The sequence below is a fragment of the Myotis yumanensis genome, unplaced genomic scaffold (genome assembly GCF_028538775.1).
Source record: "Myotis yumanensis isolate MYYU_CA2020_CCGP unplaced genomic scaffold, mMyoYum1.0.hap1 SCAF_15, whole genome shotgun sequence".
NCBI lineage: Eukaryota > Metazoa > Chordata > Mammalia > Chiroptera > Vespertilionidae > Myotis > Myotis yumanensis.
In genome coordinates this window covers 19,002,384-19,026,587 of record NW_027223766.1, presented here as the reverse complement: position 1 = coordinate 19,026,587, position 24,204 = coordinate 19,002,384, and the positions used below count along the sequence as shown (strand labels likewise).

General features: G+C 39.6%; 2 protein-coding genes across 2 annotated transcripts in view; one reads left to right on the top strand and one right to left on the bottom strand.

Moving 5' to 3' along the window:
* The window catches only part of PPP1R42 (protein phosphatase 1 regulatory subunit 42), a 37,730-nt gene extending 23,570 nt beyond the window's left edge, over positions 1-14,160 (bottom strand). The window contains exons 1-5 of the mRNA XM_070392419.1: positions 14,100-14,160; positions 7,074-7,290; positions 3,790-3,956; positions 2,575-2,713; positions 209-325 (exon numbers count right to left, since the gene is read on the bottom strand). Coding sequence (XP_070248520.1) covers positions 209-325; positions 2,575-2,713; positions 3,790-3,956; positions 7,074-7,202 — 552 coding nt within the window. The 5' untranslated portion in view covers positions 7,203-7,290; positions 14,100-14,160. The remainder of the gene's footprint in view (positions 1-208; positions 326-2,574; positions 2,714-3,789; positions 3,957-7,073; positions 7,291-14,099) is intronic.
* CSPP1 (centrosome and spindle pole associated protein 1) overlaps positions 1-24,204 on the top strand; it is a 174,468-nt gene that overhangs the window by 24,728 nt on the left and 125,536 nt on the right. The gene's annotated exons all lie outside the window — the stretch shown is intronic.

The following is a 24,204-nucleotide window of genomic DNA, read 5'->3' as shown; positions in this document are numbered from 1 at the left end:
GAGAAACTTTTTTTTCTGTTGGTGAGTGCGGGAAGCATTGGATATAGAAGAGAAAATCAGGTAAGAGGACAGAATTATGCAAATAAGTATATTAAAAAGTAAAGATTAATAAGCTAGTTTTTAGAACAAATCCAGAATAGTTTTTAAAATAATACATTTTATAGCAATTTCAAGTAAGTATTTTTAAATTAATTTTTCTTTATACTACCTTCACATGCAGAAGTTGATTGTCAACTGCTATGAGCTGATGAAGATTTTCCAGCATTTCTAAGTCTTTTATGTCATCAATATTATTATTGCTGATATTCAATATAGAGAGGGATTTCTGTAAGAAAATAATTAAATTAGCATTAGTAAACAACCTAATTAAGTGCTATATATTGGAACCAGAAATCCTAATCTGTGCAAATTTTAAGATGGTTCAGTTCAGTCTATTTTGCTCTTTAGGCAAGAAAATAAAAACCCATGAAGATTTTGTTTCTGTGTTATATATTTTTTCATATTGAATGTTTAGAACTATAGTAATTGTGATATAATTTACCTATCCTATATAATAAAAGGCTAATATGCAAATTGACCAAACAGCAGAATGACTGGTTGCTATGATGTGCACTGATCACCTGGGGGAAAGACACTCAATGCAGGAGCTGCCCTCTGGTGGTCAGTGTACTCCCACAGGGGAAGTGAGGCTCAGCCAGAAGCCGGGCTCACAGCTGGTGAGTGCAGTGGCAGTGGCGGGAGCCTCTCCTGCCTCCGCTGCAGCCAGCTTAGGCCCACTAAGTCAGACATCCCCCGAGGGCTCCCGGACTCTGAGAGGGTGCAGGCGGGGCTGAGGGGCCCTTCCCCCCCACCCCCTACCAAGTGCACAATTTTGTGCACCAGGCCTCTAGTATTTTATAAGTTTAATCAAGGCATAAGAGAAATTTATAGAAAAAAGAAGCTAAGAATCAAGAAGCAAAGAAAGAAAAAAAGATGTCCCAATGAACAAATGATAACAATGTAGAAAATATGCTTATTTCAGCTTGAGCAAGTTATTATTTTGTGTTAAAAGTCACTAAAATTTGTACTCACATAGGAAGAAATTGTTTTTGTCTGTTTTTCTAAGTAGAAAACACTGGCCAAGAATTAAAGAATTAATTAAAGAAAACACTGTTAAAGAATTAATTTTATCTTTATATCTCTATGTAGTTTTTGCTTAACAATCCATATGTTCAGAAGCTACTTAGAATAATAATTAACTAATTAACAAGAATTTCAACATCAGCTGTTAATGAGGACATAAATATACAATACAGCAACACTAAATAAAAGCCATCTTAAGATCTAAGGGCCAGGATTCTCTACAAAGATCGCATCCACACAAAGCTAACATAAAGAAGATATTTCTTGACACTTTTTAAGACTTGAAATATAGATTTAAAAATTATGCCTTATATTTAGAATTTCAGAATCTGCTTGAATATATGCAAAAATGGAGTACGCAAAAATATTTTCAGCGATGTTTTGTAATAAAACTATCCACTCCCACAGTGGTGTCAGTCTAGTTCAGCCGTGGGCAAACTACGGCCCGCGGGCCGGATCCGGCCCGTTTGAAATGAATAAAACTAAAAAAAAAAAAGACCGTACCCTTTTATGTAATGATGTTTACTTTGAATTTATATTAGTTCACACGAACACTCCATCCATGCTTTTGTTCCGGCCCTCCGGTCCAGTTTAAGAACCCATTGTGGCCCTTGAGTCAAAAAGTTTGCCCACCCCTGGTCTAGTTAGATCAATTGAGATGGAGCTCAGAGACAGTTGGGGAGGGTAGAAGGGGTAGGATAGAAACCAAGTCACCTCTTTCTTTTCCTATTTAAAGCACCATCCTTTCATTGTTATATGTTTGGTTCAAAAACCTTATACTAGTACTGCCCTCCATTTCTTGGCTCTCTGAAATAAAATCAACAAAATCTGTAAATATAACAACCATATTCCATTGCCCAGAACTGAAGGTAGCTTTCCTCTAACAAATCCTGCTTTGAGGATTAGCAAAAGCCTCTGTGGCACCCTCTGGTAGCTCAACTCATTGTGACACCTCCATGTGATGTCAGGTGACAGCTGGAGCATCAAATCTAGCGCTCCCAGATCTATCTGCTTCTGATGAGTCCCAGCCATATGTAGCACAATCTACAATCAAATCAAAATCCAGCAAAAAAAAAAATGACTTATTGTAAAGATTCTCTAGGTTGTTTAAAATTTTCCAAATGTGCACTCATCTTTCCTTAGGCTTTTTGAGTCATGATAATCACCAAGGTTAAAATTATGAGTGAATTAACATTGTTAGAACTTCATACTTTACATAGTCTTTTAATATCCTTCTTTTGATTCTTCCAATAGCCCTAGAAGCAGATATTATCCCTACTTTATAGCTGCTGAGTCTCTGAGGAATTATGTGGGGGAAATTAGTTTTAGCCCTCAAATAAACTCTCAGTTGGCCTATAAATATTCAGAGAATCTACATGTCCAAATAAACCTTCCTGGTCCATAACTGTTCATCACGACATTCTCTGTTAGAACACTCAAATGTAGCCTTACTGCCAGAGATTGAAGACTTCTTGGATCAAACAGAAGCTTTTCTCCAAGGGGAAGTCTCTGACTCTCAACATGAAGCTCTCTCAGTCCTTCTAATCCTTCTAGACCCTCTACGACAGCAATGTAATTGCCTCCAAGATACCTGCAGAATAGGAGACATAATTTGAAGTAGACATTCTATGAACATCATGGTCTTTAAACATGATAAAAACATAACAAAATCATTGAACTGTGTGAAAATCATACATACAAAATGTTCTTTTTATATTGAATTAATGAAAAGTTTATATGATTTTTACATGTAATTTAGTCTAAGAAGTTTTGTTTTGTTTTTTTAAGTGAGACAATGGGAATAGTCTTTATTAAACTATTTACCCATACTCCTCATATATAGAGTGCAGAAGAATCACCTAGGGTTGTAGGTTTAAAAATGAAGATTTCTGGGCCTAACCCACAGAGATTCTGACTTAACTATCTAAAGAACCCAGCATTTCCCACCCTACTGTCCTCTCCCCATTCTAAAGCCTCTGGCCCACTTTTTGAGAAGCACTGATAGTTCTTTTAGCCTGGGGAAATTGGATCAACCAGTCTTCATTGTTTAATTAAAATCATTATAGGCACAGTAAATGCCTTTTCTTTAAAAAATATATTTCTTTATTGATTTCAGAGAGGAAGGGAGGAGAGAGAGATAGAAACATCAATGATGAGAGAGAATCATTGATTGGCTGCCTTCTGCACACCCCCTACTGGGGAACGAACCCGCATCCCAGGCATGTGCCCTCGGCTGGACTCGAACCTGGGACCCTTCAGTCTGCAGGCTGACGCTCTATCCACTGAGCCAAGCCAGCTAGGGCAAAATGCCTTTTTTATAATCAAGTCTACATCAACATTAATCTTATGACCCTGCCCTTTTCAGATATGTGATTCTGAATGGCACAAAACTCATTTGAGTTCCATGGACACTTTTCTCACTATTTGAGCCTACATAAGGATATTTTTAGGTTTTCTTTAAGCCCTTAAGACAACCTCCTGCAAAAGAAAAGTATATCAGGCTTAATAAAACACAAATTGTTTGATACTACATTTGAAACTATTTATTTTATTAATACTACTAAAAGAGAATAAAAATTGTGGCCTGTTCCACAAAACAACAGATAATGGAAATACCTGCATGCAAAAATATTACTGTAATGATGACAATTAAATAAAAGCACTTACAGTTTTTCCAGGTTCTTCAACGAACTGAGGTTCTCTATACATGAAATACAATTGTTTTGTAGGTACAAGTGGGTCAGATTTGTGGCAAAATTCAAGTTAGTTATTTGACTAATATGGTTATCATACAAATATAAAACACTAAGATTTTTACAAAGAGAGAGGTCATCCTAAAAGAAAAACAAAAAACAGGTCATACTTAATTTTTCTTGAAAACTTGTTTGTTTTTAAGATAGTTTTTCACTTAAATCATTCTGTAATATTCTTAAGTTTAATATAAAAGAACAATATCTCTTCTTAGCACATTCAAAACAAGACTAGAATAAGTACAAAATTAATTACAGGTTTTAGTATTCTGTAACTATATCTATAAAATTATATTTGTTAAGAAATATTTTCCCAGTGCAACCAATTTTTCTTGGAAGCAATTAGGCTTCTCTAGGAGTTGAAGCATTTAAAAAATTATTGCTCCAACATTATAAATCAGGTCTTCTTAGTCTTTCTGTAGGATTGGAATTGTTGTGATTTATAATACTGAAAATTGGACGTCAGCTAGATATTCAAGAAGAATCAATTGATAAACTATGATAATGCCATTGAAGGAAATACCATATAGCCATTAAATATCCTTTAGTTTCTTTAGTAATATCTTTTTTGTTTTGTTTTGTTTTGTTTTTTTTTGTTTTTTTTTTTAGTAATATCTTATAAATTTCATAATAAAATGAGAACAGCCCTAACCGGTTTGGCTCAGTGGATAGAGGGTTGGCTTGCGGACTGAAAGGTCCCAGGTTCGATTTCGGGCAAGAGCATGTACCTTGGTTGCAGGCACATCCCCAATAGGGGGCGTGCAAGAGGCAGCTGATCGATGTTTCTCATCGATGTTTCTAACTCTGTATCCCTCTCCCTTCCTCTCTGTAAAACATCAATAAACTATATTAAAAAAAAAAAAAAAAGATAAAATGAGAACAGTACATTCAGTGAACCACTATTGTAAAATTATATGAATCTATGCCTAGAAAAAAGACTGGAAGGACATTCCCTAAATGTTAATAGTGAAAATCAATAAAATATATTTAAAAAAAATAAAAAATAAAAATAAATAAAATACCTTTAATTATTTTTCTTATCTCAAATGTAATTGGTGTTCATTTGTATATAATACATATAAAGAGAAAGAAACTGACTTTTAATTTTACCATGTAGAGAAAATCACTATTAACATTTAGGGAATGTCCTTCCAGTCTTTTTTCTAGGCATAGATTCATATAATTTTACAATAGTGGTTCACTGAATGTACTGTTCTCATTTTATCTTATTTTTTTTTTTTAATATATTTTATTGATGTTTTACAGAGAGGAAGGGAGAGAGATAGAGAGCTAGAAACATTGATGAGAGAGAAACATCGATCAGCTGCCTCCTGCACATCTCCTACGAGGGATGTGCCTGCAACCCAGGTACATGCCCTTGACCGGAATCGAACCTGGGACCCTTCAGTCCGCAGGCCGACGCTCTATCCACTGAGCCACACCGGTTTCGGCTAATTAAAGGTATTTTAAAAGGCTGTCATTTCTTGTGTGCTGGTAGAGTCAGCCTAGACTGAGTAAGCAAGAGATAGAGTCAAGTTTTGGCTCAAATATTTCAGCTTTTATTATGATCTTTTAAAATACAAACACATCTTGGGAACTTTAAGTTTACAAGTATTCTTAGTGTAAATGACCTTAAATCAGTTTGCTTTCCTCCTAACATCCACACTGAAGGAGCATTGATTGGGAGGGGCCAAAAAACTTTAAAGGGAGGCGCTGTAGAAAGCAGCCTATATATTGTATGGTGAGGGAGAGAGTTTTGGGCAACAAAAGAGAAACATGAGATTTGGGCCATTGGATTCATGAGAGAAGGATCACCAGAAAGATGGAAAAAGATATAGAATGGGACTAGGTAGGGTCTCTGAAAAAACAAACAAACAAACAAACAAAACTTCCATTATCTTAATTGACAATATTCCTGGGGCTTTGGTGTTTTTAAAATTAATTCATTCATTCTTTCATACAGTAAATATTTAGTAAGCACTTATAATGAGACAGGCACAGTATTGGATGGGGAATTTAGAGTGATGTGAAGAAAATAGACATAGTCCCTGCCCTCATTTAGGTTATATGTTTCCAAGAAATTTCCTCTCATCTATAGTCTTTAGCATTTTATTGTAGACTAGAGGCCTGGTGCACGAATTCATGCACGGGTGGGGTCCCTAGGCCTGGCCAGGGTTCAGGGCCGATCCGAGTTGCCTGGCTCAGTCCCAATTGGGGCCAGGCCGATCAGGGCCTGCTGGCTGCGGGGAGGGACGGAGGAGGGACCGTAGGAGGTTGGCTGGCCGTGGGAGGTTGGCTATGGGAACTCACTCACCACCAGGGGGCAGCTCCTGGTCGACCGGTCATTCTGGTCATTCAGTTGTAAAGGTTGTTCAGGCTTGTATATATATATAGATAATGGATACCAATACAAATGGCCTAAATGGGTTATTGTTGTCTTTAAAGTTTCCCAAATTAAATTCAAGAACTTAACACAGAGAAAATGTAATTTCAGAGTATATCCAAGTAAACATAATCTTGTCGGATGTAACTGAAAGAATATAATCTACATGTATATAACCATTAAAATATGTGGGAAAAAGATTTCCCTGTTAAAGTTTTGAAATATGGTAGTCACACAGTTAATTCTTACTATTTTTATATGTTAAAATTAATATTTCAAGGTTAGGGAATTACATATGAGTAATTACCTTTGAAATTATTTTCCAACATGTGCTTTTAAATCTAGTTTGCTATATAGTAATTTTTAAAAAATATATTTTATTGATTTTTTACAGAGAGGAAGGGAAAGGGATAGAGAGTTAGAAACATCGATGAGAGAGAAACATCGATCAGCTGCCTCCTGCACACCCCAAACTGGGGATGTGCCCGCAACCAAGGTACATGCTCTTGACCAGAATCGAACTTGGGACCTTTCAGTCCACAGGCCGACGCTCTATCCACTGAGCCAAACCGGTTAGGGCGTAGAGTATTTTATGGGAACATATATATTTAACAATCACAATGGTATATTTTATAGAAAGTTAATTTTAAAAAGTTTAACATAAGCAGGAAATTAAATAACACAATATAAGGCTGACTAATGAAAATATAGTTAATAACTATAATCAAAATATAGTTAATAAGAAGGTATACCCTGACAATTTCTAAACTTTACGTAGCTAATTATATAAAAATTAGAAATAATTTCAGAGTTCTTACAATTGCATCTATATTTCTGTCTGAAAAATTTATATGAGTTATTTTCTTCAGGTATTGTAAGGTGGTTTCTTCTTTTCTGGGTTTAAAGTTGCTGTTTTTGGCAATTAGATCCAAGGTCAAACGAACCATGATTTCTGTCTAAATCAAATTAGTATTTCAGCTCTGTTTTGATGCCATGCCAAGAAGCAGGTTTAGGTATTGCTTTATGCCCAACTTTCTAAAAATTAAAGAAAAAAAGGAATATTTAGAAAAAACCATATTGACGTTTTAAGTCAGGGGTCCTCAAACTTTTTAAATAGGGGGCCAGTTCACTGTCCCTCAGACCATTGGAGGGCCAGACTATAGTTAAAAAAAAAAACTATGAACAAATTCCTATGCACACTGCACATATCTTATTTTGAAGTAAAATAACAAAATGGGAACAAATACAATATTTGTATTTGCATGTGGCCCACGGGCCGTAGTTTGAGGACCCCTGTTTTAAGTTTCTTATATAAAACTATTTGATTAGCTAGTTCATAGACATTTTCAGGGACATTTAGGTATTTTCTAAGTTTATAGACCAAATTCTTTTATTAAAACATTAAAAACACCAAAATTAGTTAAATACACAAGGCTCATTTACTTTTTATTTTTATTTTATTTATTTATTTTTTTTAATTGCTTAAAGTATTACAAAGAGTATTACATATGTCTCCTTTTTTTTTCCCCGCCCTTGACAATCCCCCAGCCTCCCCTACCCCACAGTGTCTTATGTCCATTGGTTATGCTTATATGCATGCATACAAGTCCTTCGGTTGATCTCTTACCCCCACCTCCTGTCCCCCAAAATTAGTTAAATACACAAGGCTCATTTACTTTTAAAAGTCTTTTCCTCTCCCTAGTATTGAATTTTTATTATGGGCATCTGTTAAAATACCATTTTTCTCTCTTGGAGTAGAAAAGTATTCTCAAGGATTATCATCTAGTGTTGTCTGTCATGTGAAGAAACTAAGGTTCAAAGATTTGCCTGAAACTACTCCAGCGAGTGGCATGTAAGAATGAGATCAGGTCTCCTGGCTTCTTTTTCCATAATATCTGTTGTGATCATATTTACTAAATCCCAAAATCAGAACAAATGGTGTGAGAACTTTGAATATATACATAGGACAGTGGTGCAAACTACTTGAAAATGGGGCTGGCTTTGAAATTTTGTTATGCTACTACAACTATCTATAATAATAAAAGCATAATATGTTAATTAGGCCAGACAACTGAGTGACCTTCCGGACGACCTTCCGGACAAAGCCGGGGCTGCGAGAGCTGAGGCAAGCCACCGCAGCTGCGAGGGCTGAGCCCCTTGCACGAATTTCTGCATCAGGCCTCTAGGAATCCATAAAGAGGTAACAATGCAATGTTTCTCAATCCAGACAGCCTAGTTTCAAACTTTCACTCCACTGCTCACCAGTTGGGCAATCTTGGGCATGTTTTTTTTTTTTTTTTTTTTTTAATTAAATCTTTATTGTTCAGATTATTACATTAGTTACTCTTTTTTCCCACCATAACTCCCCTCCACCCAGTTCCAACCCCACCCTCTGCCCTCACTCCCCACCCACTGTCCTCATCCATAGGTGCACGATTGTTGTCTAATCTCTTCACTCACCCCCACACCCCTTTCTCCGCCCCCCCCAAGAATATTCAGTCCATTCCCTTTCTATGTCCCTGATTCTATTACAATCACCAGTTCATCAGATTATTTATTCACTTGATTTTTAGATTCACTTGTTGATAGATGTGTATTTGTTGTTCATAATTTGTATCTTTACCTTTTTCTTCTTCTTCCTCTTCTTAAAGGATACCTTTCAGCATTTCATATAATACTGGTTTGGTGGTGATGAACTCCTTTAGCTTTTTCTTATCTGTGAAGCTCTTTATCTGGCCTTCACTTCTGAATGATAGCTTTGCTGGATAAAGTAGTCTTGGTTGTAGGTTCTTGGTATTCATCACTTTGAATATTTCTTGCCATTCCCTTCTGGCCTGCAAAGTTTCTGTTGAGAAATCAGCTGACAGTCGTATGGGTACTCCCTTGTAGGTAACTGATTTTCTTTCTCTTGCTGCTTTTAGGATTCTCTCTTTGTCTTTTGCTCTTGGCATTTTAATTATGATGTGTCTTGGTGTGGTCCTCTTTGGATTCCTTTTGTTTGGGGTTCTCTGCGCTTCCTGGACTTGGAAGTCTATTCCTTTCACCAGGTAGGGGAAGTTTTCTGTCATTATTTCTTCAAATAGGTTTTCAATATCTTGCTCTCTCTCATCTTCTGGCACCCCTATAATTCGGATGTTGGTACGCTTGAAGCTGTCCCAGAGGCTCCTTACACTATCTTCATATTTTCGGATTCTTTTTTCATTTTGCTTTTCCGGTTGGGTGTTTTTTGCTTCTTCGTATTTCAAATCTTTGACTTGATCCTTGCGACCCTCTGGTCTGCTGTTGGGAGTCTGTATAATATTCTTTATTTCAGTCAGTGTATGCTTAATTTCTAGTTGGTCCTTTATCACAACATCAAGGGTCTCATTAGATTTCTTGAGGATCTCACTACATTTATCGGCGGTCTTACCAGTCTTTTCGAGGGCTTCTAAACAGTTCTTTAAAGACCTTAAAACTGTGGTTTTGAACTCTATATCCAACAGTTTGCTTTCCTCCAATTCTGTCGTTTGTGTCCTGTTTCTTTGTCTCGGCATTTTTTTATGCTTTGCTGTGTCGATAGAATGCCTTTCTGTGCTAAGTGTCCCAATTACCTAAGGTAGACACTCTTGGTGCACCCCCTTGTGGGCTTTGTGCACAGTCTTGTTGTGGTTAAGCCTTGATTGTTGTAGTTATCACTGTGAGGAATTGACCTCCAGGTCAATTGGCTGTGAGAATCAGCTGTGTCTGCGGTGGGAGAACTTCTGTGCTGGAGACACCCCTCTGGGGCTAGACTTGCTTCAATGGGGCTTTGGTGCTCACTCAATCTTGGGCATGTTACTTCAGTTTCTTATAAAATTAGGCCAATATTTAAGGAATAGTATGAGGATTACATGAGATAATCATGTATAGAGTATTCTACACAGCGCCTCATACATAGGCCAATAAATGTTTGTCATCATCATCATTATTCTACTATTTTGTTCACAGATAAGGCAAACACTATTCACGTCACTATTTCATCTGGAATACAGTGTGTCCCCAAAACATGTATACACACTTTAACAAAGCTGATAGCTCAATTGATGTTTCTTTCTTTTTAGCCAGACTAAGCTTTGAACAAAGGAAATTCATCCTAAAATGCCACTGGAAGTTTGAAAACGCAGTTGAAGTACAAACACTGCCTTTATAATTATTCAAAGTGTGTATACATTTTTGGGGGGACACAAAAATGTGTACATACTTTAACAGTTGATAATTCAATTTTCACGCCTTTTCAGGCTTAACTGATTCAAAATAATGGGTGAAGCTAGAATAAGCTTTGAACAAAGAAAATTTATTCGCTAGACTTTTTTTTTATAGGGATACATAAAAGATAAACTTAACAGTACAAAACCAGCAATAGTTGACGAATTGAGGGCACACAAATACCAAGCCAAATGATTCTTGATGTTTGCGATTCCATTGGTTTGCATTATCAGCAGTGCCTAGACCAGAATGGTCAATGCCAGTTTGAAAACAGGCATTGACAAAAAATATATATATATTCATTTTTGTTGATTCTTTAAAATTTTGAAAATGAACTATATGTTAATAAACACTGACTTTATAACCATTCAAAGTGTGTATCCAAGTTTGGGCAATTATGAACAAAGTTATTATAAATATCAAAAACCTAAACAAAAAAACAACAAAGTATGTTAAATTTAACAACTATATTAGGGTTGTTAAATAAGGGGAACATGCTATTAATCAAATATTGCTCTATGTAAGATATGCATATGTGGTCCATAGTTTGAGATAATCCATTTTTTGTAGTCATTTTAAGTGATACATATTCCAGTTTCTCCAATTTTGCTTTATATCCTCTTAAAAAATATAAGCAAAAATACAGTTTAAAATTGAGCATTATCCCAACTAGAGGCCCGGTGCATGAATTTGTGCACCAGTGGGGTCCCTTGGCTTGGCCTGCGGGATTGGGCCAAAACCAGCTCTCCGACATCCCCGGAGGGGTCCCGGATTGTGAGAGGGCACAGGCCAGGCCAAGGGACCCCACAGGTACATGATCGGGGCTGGGGAGGGACCACTGCAGAGGAACCATGGGAGGGCTCCAGGGTGTGTCCAGCCCATCTCGCTCAGTACTGGTTGGCCAGACCCCAGCAGCAAGCTAACCTACCAGTTGGAGCATCTACCCCCTGGTGGTCAGTGCACATCATAGCAACTGGTTGACCGGCCGACTGTCTGCCCCCTGGTGGTCAGTGCACATCATGGCGAGCAGTTGAGCCACCTTAGCATATCATTAGCATATAACTCTTTGATTGGTTGAACAGCCGACCAGCCGACAGGACACTTAGCATATTAGGCTTTTATTATATAGGATGTATCTGGGATTTCACCAACAAAACACCTCAATTTGTGTGGTATTCTGGGTATGAAAGATTGTTTACAGATCAAATTTCAATCATGACAATATTTGAACATTACTAATTTGAACTTTTCTTAATCTTGCTTAAAATACATCATAATAAAAGTATAAAGAATAACACCACACCCATGGACCACAGATCAGCTTAAAATATAAAACATTACAAGTCTATTTGGAACCCAGATCTATACATTTCTCCCTCTCCATTCTTTTAAATTTAGTTTATCATAACTTTAGACATTCCTCTATCTTTATACTTTTCTTTTACTACATATGTATGAATATCTAAACAACATATACTGTTGTTTTTTATCTGTCATAAATAACATTATTCTGATTCTAGTTTTCTTCTTTGCTTAATTTTTTGTTTGTGAGACTCTTCAGGGTTGAAAAGCCTAAAGTGGCTCTAAAATACTTGCACTGCTGTATAATATTCCATTGTAAGAAATTTGGTCTCATGATAGATCTTTGGGTGTTTGAATTTTTTTGCTTTTACACTGTTGCTCTTATGATTCTTGTGTATGTACATGTCATCTTAGCACATTTGTAAGAGCTTTTGTAGGGTTTAAAACTACTGATGGCCACTCGGGGTTGCATGTATTGAAGATATGATTTCTTTGGTTGCTATTTAAAAATTTTAGAACTTTTTCTGGAAATTTAAAATATCTTTTTTACACTGATAACTGTGGTGAAATGCAGATCTTAAAGAGGTTATACACAACAGGGTTTCTCCCTTACAGCTGAGGCAGGAGACTGTTGTGCAAGTGGCCATGCAGGAGCAACCCTGTACTAGGAAGGATGTGATGCCCTCTTTCCCCCATGGACTTTTAGGAGGCACAACCATTTCAAAATGTTCCTCTGCTCTTATATCAGTCAGGGGCAAAGCAGATGTACAGTCCGTATTTCATCCTAGCTTGATGCCTTTGTTGGTGGCCAGAGCTGTTTCATGCCTGAGGCACATAAAATAATAAAAAAAAAAAACGTTCCTCTGAAATCATGTTTAGAACTTTTTGCTCTCTCCATCTCTGTCTCATTTTTTTTATTGTCCTGTCTCTCCTGTTTCCCTGTGATAACAACCCCCAGAAACTGTTACCACAGAGTTTTTGCTTCAGGCTCTGCTTTCTAACCTAGGCTAAAAGAAACATTTTGGATTATGTGAAGTCTCATGAATGACTATGCTATAAGTGGATTTTGTCTCTAGGTTCCATTGCACTAATTGGTATTTGTATAGAAATAAATGTAATTCTCTCAGATAATTAGAAAATGAAAGAGGCAAACATAATATATACATGACTTATTTATTAAACCAAGAGAAGGCCAATGGACCGCCTCAGCAAACTATAGGAAAACTTTCCAGAGGCTTGAATGTGGAAAGGGAGAGAACTGAATCAACCCATAACATACAATAATAGAGGCTGTTAATCAAAAGAACCTGCATTGCAACAGTCAGAGCTACAAGAGAATTGTTTCACCCAAACACCACAATTTATCATGTTTAAATTTCATATAATAATTTTAAACTTCATTGGCATTGTAGTTCGTTTTAGAGAAAGTATAATTTTCAGGAGTTAAACTAAACTTAGGTTGGATTTGGATACATTTTAGAACATTATAATGAAAATAATTATGTCAACACTTGTGGGATGTCCCTGGTTTTCTTTTAAAAAGGGTTCCTTATTTTCCAAAGTCTGAGAAACTGTGTTTTGTTTTGTTTTGAAATTTATTTTTATTCATTTCAGAGAGGGAGAGGAAGAGAGAGAGAGAGAGAGAGAGAGAGAGAGACAGAGAGAGAGAAACATCAATGATGAGATAAAATCATTGGTTGGCTGCCTCCTGCACGCCCCCTACTGGGAATCAAACGGGGACCCTTCAGTCCGCAGGCCTACGCTCTAGCCACTGAACGAAATCGACTAGGGTGAGAAACTGCTTTTCATGTTTTTTCCATAGTAGATATCTCTGTTATCTCGGGGCTCCACTTGCCAGAATCTCTCCCCAGATGACCAGGGCGGGCACTTGGAGCTGCTTTACAGGCCCTTGGCTTTCATCACCTTGTGGCTAGATGCGGTGGACGGTTCAAATCGAGACTGTAGTGTATTTCCCTTAGCCAGCCCCAGGCTCACTGGCTTCCAGATGCTCTCAATCGCTCAGACTTTCCCCTTGGCAAACTCAGGTCCGCACCCACAGATCCCGCTCCCTCGGCTCCGCGGCCACCCTCCACCCGCCTCCCGCCTCCAGAGCTGTTTCCCGATCTTGCCTGATGATAGCCATTTGTTTAAAACACAGACTTCCAGACTTTCTCTAGAAATTCTAGATGTCTAGAGAGAGAGGCTCAGGGATCTGCATTTCAACAAGTGCCCCGGGAAAGTCTTACTGGCAGGCAAGTTTGAGAAACCTGGCGGAGGGTTTCCTCGGTCCCCAGGCTTCTTCCCCGAATGCCCCTCACCGGTCCTGGATGAGCCGGGAGTAACTCCGGTTTGGTAACTCTCGCCAGTGCCAGGTTCCTCCACTGCCCACCTGTGGTTGCCAGGCGACCAGACTCTGTCCGCGGCTCAGGAGAGATCTCGCGAGGTTCCTGGAAGCGCCCTCCTCTGTGGCGTGGCGGGGTCCTGCTCCCTGTGACGCCGGGCGGGGTGGGGGTGGTGGCCCTGGACGGGGTCTGAGCGCAGGCCGGCAGCTGGATGAGGCGTCAAGGATCGCTCACACTGGCCTGTTAGTGGCCAGCCTTCCTGCCGGGACAGTTTTTGGCAGGTCATTTCCCTCTCCTGGATTTTCCTTGCCATCAGTTTTGAACTTTCAGTGCCCCCAACTCACCACCTTTTCCCAATAACAGCCCAGGAAATAGATTGTTTAAATCCAAGTACAGCCCTTTACTCAAACAAAATCCAAATTCGTTAGGGTGACATTGCGGTCCGTTCATCATGGCCAGCCTCACTGCTTGCCTCTTGCCCTCCAGACTTCAGTATTCCGATCTGGCACTTGGCACAATATGTCTTGTCCTAATAAACTTCACCCTCTTCTCTCCTCGCCTCAAGGTAGCAATAGAACACACTTTTTCCCCCTCCTTAATTCTTATTTTCCCTTTTAAGACGAAAGGACTCGGCTTGGGATGAGCGCACATCCTTTCTGAAGCCTTTCTAGGTGCTGGGTCTTGTGAAGCAATTACTGCTTTCTGCCCCCCAAACAACTAGGATATATTAAATTCTTTAGCACAGTACTTACCACACTACTGTTTGTTTGTTACTTACCCATATCTTTAATAAAATGGTAAATTCTTATAGAGCAAGGATTGTGTCTTTTATCTTGCTATTCCCGGGACTTGGCAAAGTGCTTTCTAGATTAGCAGCCACTCCATAAGTGTTTGTTAAAATAATTTACACATGAAGGAGACTAAGAACAATAGAAGAAGGAACTGACATTTATAGTGGAAAGACTGGGACTCATTAGGGATATGGTAAAGTGAGCAATCTGGATGTAAGGACCGTGAAAGCTATATAACAGTGGGTGACAGCTGTGATCTAGGGAGGTGGGGGCACGCTGGAAGAGTTGTCGTTGCTGTTCCTGTAGCAAAGGAGGGCCAGAGGAGATTGTTAGAGTTACAAGGCAGCTTGGAGCCCATGTGGACAGTCCCATTTGCCATTTTGCAGATAAGGAAACTCCCAGGCCTAGAGATAGGAAAGAAATAGGCTGAAGGTCACAACCGAGGTGGCAGAGAGGGAATTTACCCTTGGGCTCCTGATTCCAAGCTCAGGTCCTCTTTCCTTCTATCTCACTGACTGTTACAGTAAGAGTGCCTAGAAAGAGGGACAGAGGGATGGGGACAGGTGACCCCTAACCCATTCAGGACATTGTTGGTAAGTCCAGTTGTAGGCAGTTTTCGCCTGGATTAGTGTGAAGGCAAAGGGAGTGGCAAGAAATGAACAAATTTAGGAGGCATCTTGAAGCAGGATTTAATAGAGAGATTGGATAGGAGAAAGGGAGGGAGAAGATAATTGAAGATAATTCTCAGGTGTTTGTTAGGATAAAGAAACAATACTGGAGAAAAAGGAAAGGTGGCAAGTAACTTGAGGGGAAGTAGATGAGTTTGGTTTGCACATATATGAGATGAGATAGGTTTGATGGTTTCCAGAATAAAACTAATCATTGAACCCAGGAGGCCAAGATAGTAGGGAGGGAGGAAGTAGGTAAAAGAGAAATATAGCAAATCAGTAACTATGCCAACTAGTTTTGATGGAAGAGGGAAGCAAAGCTGGTTAAGGTGTCAGAGAAAGATTCATGAGAAGTGAGATATGTTCTGAGAACAAATAGTAATTCTGTGATTGAGAAACATACAATTTAGATTCACACACTGGAAAGAGTTTAAGGAGGGAGTTACCTAACAATAAAAAGCTACAGAAGGACATGAAGAAGTAAAAGTATGGTCAAAATAATATGCCTAAAGCACTGTGACACAGATCAGATGCCCTTCTTACCTGTTTTGTAGATCATTCCTTTGGGAACAGCAGCTTTAGTAATGCGTGCAGGGCTGTCTCATTGCTGTTTGTAGCACTCACTGAACCTGCTTCTAACATTACTTTGCTAGAAACATGTTTAGCAATGCCTTATTAAAAATCAGTGCTCTGTTAAATCTTTGTTTTGTAATGATTTTATAAATAATAAAAAGGAATATGATCTCATTTGTGGTAAAATTATACACACATTTAAATGTCTAAAAAAATATATTTATGTCTAAAGTATAGATTTAGATACAGTTATTTACATCCATACCTATACTATATACCAAAATATTTAATAGTGGTTATTTCTTGGGATTATGCTTGTTTATTTCTCTTAATTTAGTAATCACATTTTTTAAAAAATGATAAAATTATATTCTGAAAATCCATTTTTAGATTCTGCTCTTTGTGGAATTGAAAACCTCTTTGTGACTGTTGGTATTTAAAATAGTTTAAAATGGTTGAATTACTAATTAATTTTAAGAGAAAGTATTTTCTCATTAAGATGTGAAATATAATTCCTGCCTAGTGGCACACAGTGTTAAACAATCATCTGCATATTTTCCAATGTGGCAGAAATTTGGCAGACTACAAGAAATACTTGTTTTCAGTGCAACATTTGTAAGTTCAGTGTAAAGTATTCTAAGAGTTACACTTTGACAGATGTTGGGAAATTTGTATTTGTATAAAAAAAATGGAGTCTTGACAATCATTTTAAAAGGCAGTCTTGGAAGAATTGCTCTAAAAAGCAAATTTAAAAAAGTCTCCACTTGAGTTTCCAAGTAACTTTAGACAGAAACAAACTTTTTATTTTAAAAATTGTTCTATATATTTTTGTATATTTTTTGTATTTCTTCACCTCTACAGTACTAAGCAAATACTTTAATGATTACTTATTTTCATTGAGAAATCAACATTTTAAAGGGCCCAGACAAGTATATCATCATATAACTCTATACAGAAAAATTAGCTTTTATTGGCATTAACTCCTCTTTTTGTGTTGACCTTGTAGATTGATAAAATATTAGTATGGTAGGCAGACTTTTTTTTTTCAAACTAAGAAAGGCTTTATTTTAAGACAAAACAAACAGGAAAAAGACATCCAAATTCAAGTGAGAGTTCACTGTATTTTTTAAAAGAGAAAGCTGCACTTAGGTGTCAATTAAAACCAGAACCATTGTAGAGATGCCTGCTGTTTGTGGTGACAAAGTTACAACATGTGTTTGTGTGAGAAGTCTTTCTATGGTGGCATAAATGTGGGACTGCATGACAAGAGTGAAGCAATACAAGGTAGAATGGCAAGTGGGTAAATGCTCTAATGTGCTCTTGTTCTGTTTTGGAGAATTAAAGAAAACAGCAGGTCACCTCACAAAGAACTATATTGTCAAAAAACACTTATAAAAATTGAAAATGGATGTGAGGTTGTTACTAAAGGTATACAGGGAGGTTAGTGGAGAAAAAACACTTGTGTTCTCAAAAACCAGGTTTCACACAATAACAGGCACTAAAACTAGTTGTGTGTGCTTGCAACAGGAGAGAATACTTTTAATAAAGGCTGGTCTTTTTCATGATACGCAGGAAATCTTCCTCATTGACTTCCCCATCTCCATCTCGACCAGCTTCATCAATCGTTTCCTTCAGCTCCTCATCAGTGATGTTCTCATCTAGCTCATTGGATACACGTTTGAGATTGTCAAATGATATGGTCCCAGTTTCATCATCATCGAAGAGCTTGAAAGCTTTCAGGATGTCTTCTTTGGAATCTTTCTCAAACATTTTTTGAGTCATCACAGTCAAGAAGTCATTGAAATTCATTTTTCCTGTCCCTTCTTGTTGGGGTCCAACCCCAGCAGGTCCAGGGATTCCCAAAGGTGTGGACGGAGTCGGCGAAGAAGGAATGACACGGAGACAGCGTTCAGTTGATCAGCAGCCTAGCCAGGTTCTCCAGCCAGGTTCTCCAGCCAGGTTCTCTCTTTATTCTCCTGTTACATCTGTATTTATACCATTTGATTTTAATCCTATCCATTCTATTCCAAAGGTTAGGGCATTTGTTATCTCCATTCCAAGGTCACTGCTCTATTGTTCTGTTAAGCTACAAGGAAGTAACTGAAGGAGATTATCCTAAGTAAAGATTATATAGCTTAAGCGTGATTGTTCATAGTTAAAGTGATTACCCGCCTGGCACTTAGTTAAGGGGTTTTACTGATTTATTCCCTTCCTTAGTCTTGTTAATCCCTAACTCCAGGGAAAAATCCCCACCTGGGGAAACAACCTTTCTCCACCTGGGGAAACAGCCTTTCTCGGAGAGGTGACCTTGGTTAAAACACATAGCGCTAAGAAGGGGAGCAAACATATTAAGAACAGTATGCCATATACGCCAGGTCCCTTGAAACATATGCTGTGCAGATGTTTCTTCCCTGCAGTGACTGTGTCAAGCAGCAAGGATGGACCGGCTTCTGGCACCTTCTGGGTCAATTTCACTTATCATCTTCATAATCTCTTCTTTCTTTGGTTCAAAGCCCATTGCTCTCATCACCACCTTGAGCTCTTTAACATCAGTGGTCCCAGTTGCATCAGTATCAAAGAGATCAAAAGCTTGGTGTAGCTCTTGTATCTGCTGTGGACTAAGCTCCAGCTTAGGACTCACTCTTTTTGGCTGGGAAGATGATGCCATGTTTGTCGTCTTAAGGCTAGAAGAAGCCTTCGGAGGTTCCGAGTATTCTTTGGCCTGGAACAGGTTGCCTAGAGGGCCATGCAAGCCTGGGGGCGGCTGCGGGTTGGCTGTGTGTTAAGAGGAGACAGCGAAAAGGCACAGGCCCCGCGAGGAGGCTGGCGTTTCTTCAGATCCATCTCCGACCGACTTCCACTCCCGATTCGGTAGGCAGACTTTTAAAATGGTCTAAATGAGCCCTAGCTGGTTTGGCTCAGTGAATAGAGGGTCAGTCTTCAGACTGAAAGGTTCTGGGTTCAATTCTGGTTAAGGGCACGTACCTCGGTTGCAGGCTCCTCCCTGGCCCAGGGCGTGTACAGGAGGCAACCAATCAATGTGTTTCTCTCACATCGATATTTCTCTCTGTCTTTCCCTCTCTCTTCCACTCTCTAAAAAAAGGGGGGGGGAGTAAAATATCCTCGGGTGAGGATTAAAAAATCCTATCTAATAAAAGAGAAACATGGTAATTAGCGTACGACCGCTACCCTTCCCATTGGCTAATCAGAGCGATATGCAAATTAACTGCCAGCCAAGATGGCGGCCGGCAGCCAGGCAGCTGGAAGCAAACATGAGGCTTGCTTGCTTCAGTGAAGGAGGACTCCAACGTTCCCCGCCTGCCTTGCCGGCCTCTGAGCTGGCAGTTTGAAACATTGTAACAAATATAGAAGCTAAACAAAACCCCAGAAACCAGCTTTCAGCCGGCAGGGATCTCAGAGCTGGAGATGATACAGTGTATCGATTATAGAACCCAAACAAACCAGATACCTGCTTTCAGCAGTAGAGGCCTTGGCCCAGAATAAAGAAAAAAAGGAGCGGTTGGGAGCTTCAGTCACCCACCAGCCTGAAAACAGCCCTCAGCCCCTCACCCAGACTGGCCAGGCACCCCAGTGGAGACCCCCACCCTGAAGGGTGTGTGACCAGCTGCAAACAGCCATCATCCCCTCATCCAGGCTGGCCAGGCACCCCAGTGGGGACCCCCAACCTGATCCAGGACACCCTTCAGGGCAAACCAGCCAGCCCCTACCCATGCACCAGGCCTCTATCCTATATAGTAAAAGGGTAATATGCCTCCCGGCACCAGGATCAGCGTGACAGGGGGCAGCGCCCAAACCCCCTGATCGCTCTGCGGCTCTGTGTGTGACAGGGGGCGGGCCACAACCTCCCTATCCACCCTGCTCTGTTCGTGACAGGGGAAGGCGCCCCAATCCCCTGATCAGCCCTGCTCTGTGCCTGATACGGGGGAGCTCCCCAACCCCCTGATCACCCTGCGGCTCTGTGTGTGACAAGGTGTGGTGCCTCCCCCCCCCCGCCCCCCACCCCACGGGCCCTGCTCTGTGTGTGACGGGGTAGAGCCATAACCTCCCCATCGGCCTTGCCCTGAGTGTGAGAGTGGCGGCGCCCCAACCCCCTGATCGGCCCTGCTCTGTGTGTGACAGGGGGCGGTGCCCCAACTCCCCTATCAGCCCTCCTCTGTGCATGACGGGGGAGCTCCCCAACCCCCTGATGGACCCTGCTCTGTGCGTGACAGGGGGGAGCTCCCCAACCCCCTTGATGGGCCCTGCTCTGTGCGTGACGGGGTGGCGCCGCAACCTCCCCATCGACTCTGCCTTGAGTGTGACAGGGGGCGGTGCCCCAACCCCCCAATCGGCCCTACCCTGAGCATGACTGAGAGTGGCATTGCAACCTCCCGATCCGCCCTGCTCTGTGCATGACAGGGGGCGGCGCCCCAACTCCCCAATCGGCCCTGCTCTGAGCCCGACCAGGGGCTGCACCTAGGCATTGGGCCTGCCCTCTGCCACCCAGGAGCAGGCCTAAACCAGCAGGTCGTTATTTCCCGAGGGGTCCCAGATTGTGAGAGGGCGCAGGCCAGGCTGAGGGGCCCCCCTCCCTCCCCCCCGAGTGCACAAATTTTTGTGCACCGGGCCTCTAGTAATAAAAATAAAATAAAATGGTCATCTCCTGGTATTCATGCCCTTGTGTAATCACCTCCCCTTGAGTGTGGGCTGGACCTAATGACTTGTCCCAACCATTAGATTAAGAAAAGGTTGATGAGATACCATTTCTGCCATTAGGTTACAAAAGATCATGAATTCTGTCTTGCTAGCAGCCTCTCTACTGCATTTTTAACTTGCACTTGTTGATAGAGCAAGCTGTCATTTAGGAGAGTATCGCTTGGCAAGGAATTGAGGATGGTCTCCAGCCAACAAGTAATGAGGAACTGAGAGCCTCAGTCCCACAAGAAACTAAATGCCAAAAACTATTGTTTAATCTTGGAAGTTGATCCATCCTCAGTTGAACTTTCAGATGAGACCTCATTCCTGGCCAACATCTTGATTGCAGCTTTATGAGAGACCCTGAAGCAGAGGACCCAAATACCTGGCCCACAAAATCTGTGAAATAATCAATGTGTTGTTTTAAGCCACTAAGTTTTGGGGATAATTTGTTATACAGCAATAAATAGCCTGGCCGGCATGGCTCAGTGGTTGAGCATTGACCTATGAACCAGGAGGTCATGGTTAGATTCCCGGTCAGGGCACATACCTGGGTTGCAGACTTGATCCCCAATGGGACGTGCAGGAAGCAGCTGATCAATGATTCTCTCTCCTCATTGATGTTTCTATCTCCCTCTCCCTCTCCCTTCCTCTCTGAATTCAATTATATATATATATATAAATAATTACAGGGAGCAATGAAAAATTTATTTAAGAAGGGAAAGTTTACTTAAAAATTTGGAAAATAAGTGAATGATTTCTTAAAAAGTATCCATTTATAGAAGCTGTAAGCTGTAGCACCAATACAAAGGATGTTCTTTGATTTAGGAGGAGCAAGTTTCCTTTAAAGGTATTAATCTTGATTTCTGTAACTTGGGGATGATCATTTAATTGAGAGCTTCATGGCCTTCTAATGCCATAGTGTACACCAATAATAAATAATTTTTGAAAAAATTAACTTATTAACTAATTTAGGTCATTTTTAAATACAAAAATGTTATTACATAGGTTATATATAAAACAAAACAAAGTGTTTCTCCTGAGTTCCAGACATATTCATCCAGCTAGCTGCTAGACATTCATTCCATCTGGATATGAATTCATAGAAGCAATAGAAAGTGAACCTGTCAAAAACTCAACTCATTTCTATACTGCACAAATCTGATCTGCCTTCTTTAGTTTCTATCTTTCTCACAGTCCATCCACTACCCAAAGCGGAGCCCAAAATCCATCTCCAGTACTCTCTCATTTACTAGTACCCCCATTCAGTCACCAACTCAAGTCCACTTAACCTCAGAAACGTTGCAATCTAGCTGTCCCTCTACTGCCCCCTTCACTACCTAAGAATGGATGTGAAGGACTTTGTCAAGTTCTATTTTTTAATGTTTTGTTAACTTTAATGTCCAAACTTTCTCAATTCTATTTTAAAAATTCTACTATGTTTAATATACATAAACTTTCTCCCAAAATGGTTCACTTCCACCCTCCACTAGGGAATAAAATTGTAGTAAATATAACATGTATGAGATGTGTCTGTAAATTACGGGATCTAAGCTGAAAATTAGTTTTATTACCTTAAAGTCACATTTATATTATACAGTTAATATATCTTAGAGTAAAAATGTTTTCTGAAAAGTATTTTTACAAACATTGTCATTGATTTCTAATTTAAATAATGTTTTAATTTTTATTTCTGAAACATCTATTGTCAATAGAGTCTAACACTTTAATTTGGGTTCGAGTTTTTCATGGAGCATTTGCAAGAAAGGGACTTAAAATTTCAGAAAAAGTTTAGATTAGGTTTCAGGAACAGTTCATTGTTTAATTGTCTTAGGAACCAGGGGTGGGGAACCTCTGTCTTCTAAGAAAAATCCAAGACTTTGCTTAAGTTTATCAGGCCAATAATAAGTTCAGCAAAAGTTTAATTAGTTGGTGATGGATTGAAGCAGAGAGTGAAACTCAGCAATGTAATATACTCTATTCTCACATCTTTCAAATAACTTGTTAAATCAGTGAAAACATCTTGTATATCTGTATACCTGTATTTAATTGCTTTATTTTTTGGCTCTTGTCAGCTTTTTTTTGGTCAGCTTGTTTGAAAAGAGTTTTACTCCATGCTTGTTTTTGAAAATGCCTGGTGCTTTTTTATTATTGTGTGGCCTTTTGCATATTTCTGCAATAGTGATCTGTGATTGAAAAAAAAAAAAAGATAAAAACCTTTCTTCACGCTTCTTTTGAATCTATTAAGTTTATGAATAGATATTCATTTTATAATGATCTTACAGTACAACAAAAGTCAGTTTCCCGTAAAAAGGCATGAACACATTTAATCATGTCATTCTAAAAACACATATTGTTAATGTTTCTTACAAACAAATAGAGCCAGGCTGGTGTTGCTCAGTGGTTGAGCATCAACCTATGAACCAGGGTTTGATTCCCCATCAGGGCACATACCTGGGTTGTGGGATTAATCCCCAATGGGGCATGCAGGAGGCAGCTGATCAATGATTCTCTTTCATCATTGATGTTTCTATCTTCCTCTCCCTTCCTCTCTGAAATCAATAAAAATATATAAACAAACAAACAACCCCCCCCCCCCGTCCCCCAAAACAAATAGAAATGCCCATTGCATTTATTTTTCATTGAGTAAACATTTACCAAGTGCCTAGTATGCCTAGTAAAGTGCTGGGGAATGCAGAAATTAGACTAAGGCCCCACCCCATATGGAGCTTACGTTCTAGTATAAGGAGACAGTGAAAAAGTAAATATATCAATGGCCAAGATAATTTCTGATTACAGAACATTCTGTGAAGAAAATAGAGTGAAACTGGGTGTAGAAGTGGGAAGGAAGGAAGGAAAGGTGTTTCCTTGAGATGAGGAAGACAGGCAACGCCTCTGTGAGGAGCAGAATATGAGCTGAGACTTGAAGAATGAGCCAGGCTGGTGCAAGCCCGTGAGGAAGTGTGCCAGGCCCAGGAAGTGGCCAGTTTGAGGGCTTGGAGAGGGGACAGAACTGGATGAGCATAAGGACCGAGAGGACAGTGGGGAGGAGCAAAGTGAGGAGGGAGAGAATAGAATGAGAGGCAAGTTAGAGCCGGATCAGCCCTTAGGCCACAGTGAGAAATCTGGATTCCCGCTCCCTTTCTCTCTGAAATCAATAAAAATATATTAAAATTTTTTTTGATTAAATGTAATGTTCTTGTAATGTTATGTTATTGTGATGAATATAGTATTTTCAAAGATGCACTTAGAAATCTGGTAGCTGGAGCATAAGAATTAGAAAATATAATTTCTACTTGTGCTTCAAAATCTCATATTTAATAAAACTCTTTTTCAGTTTTGCTCTTTACTGAA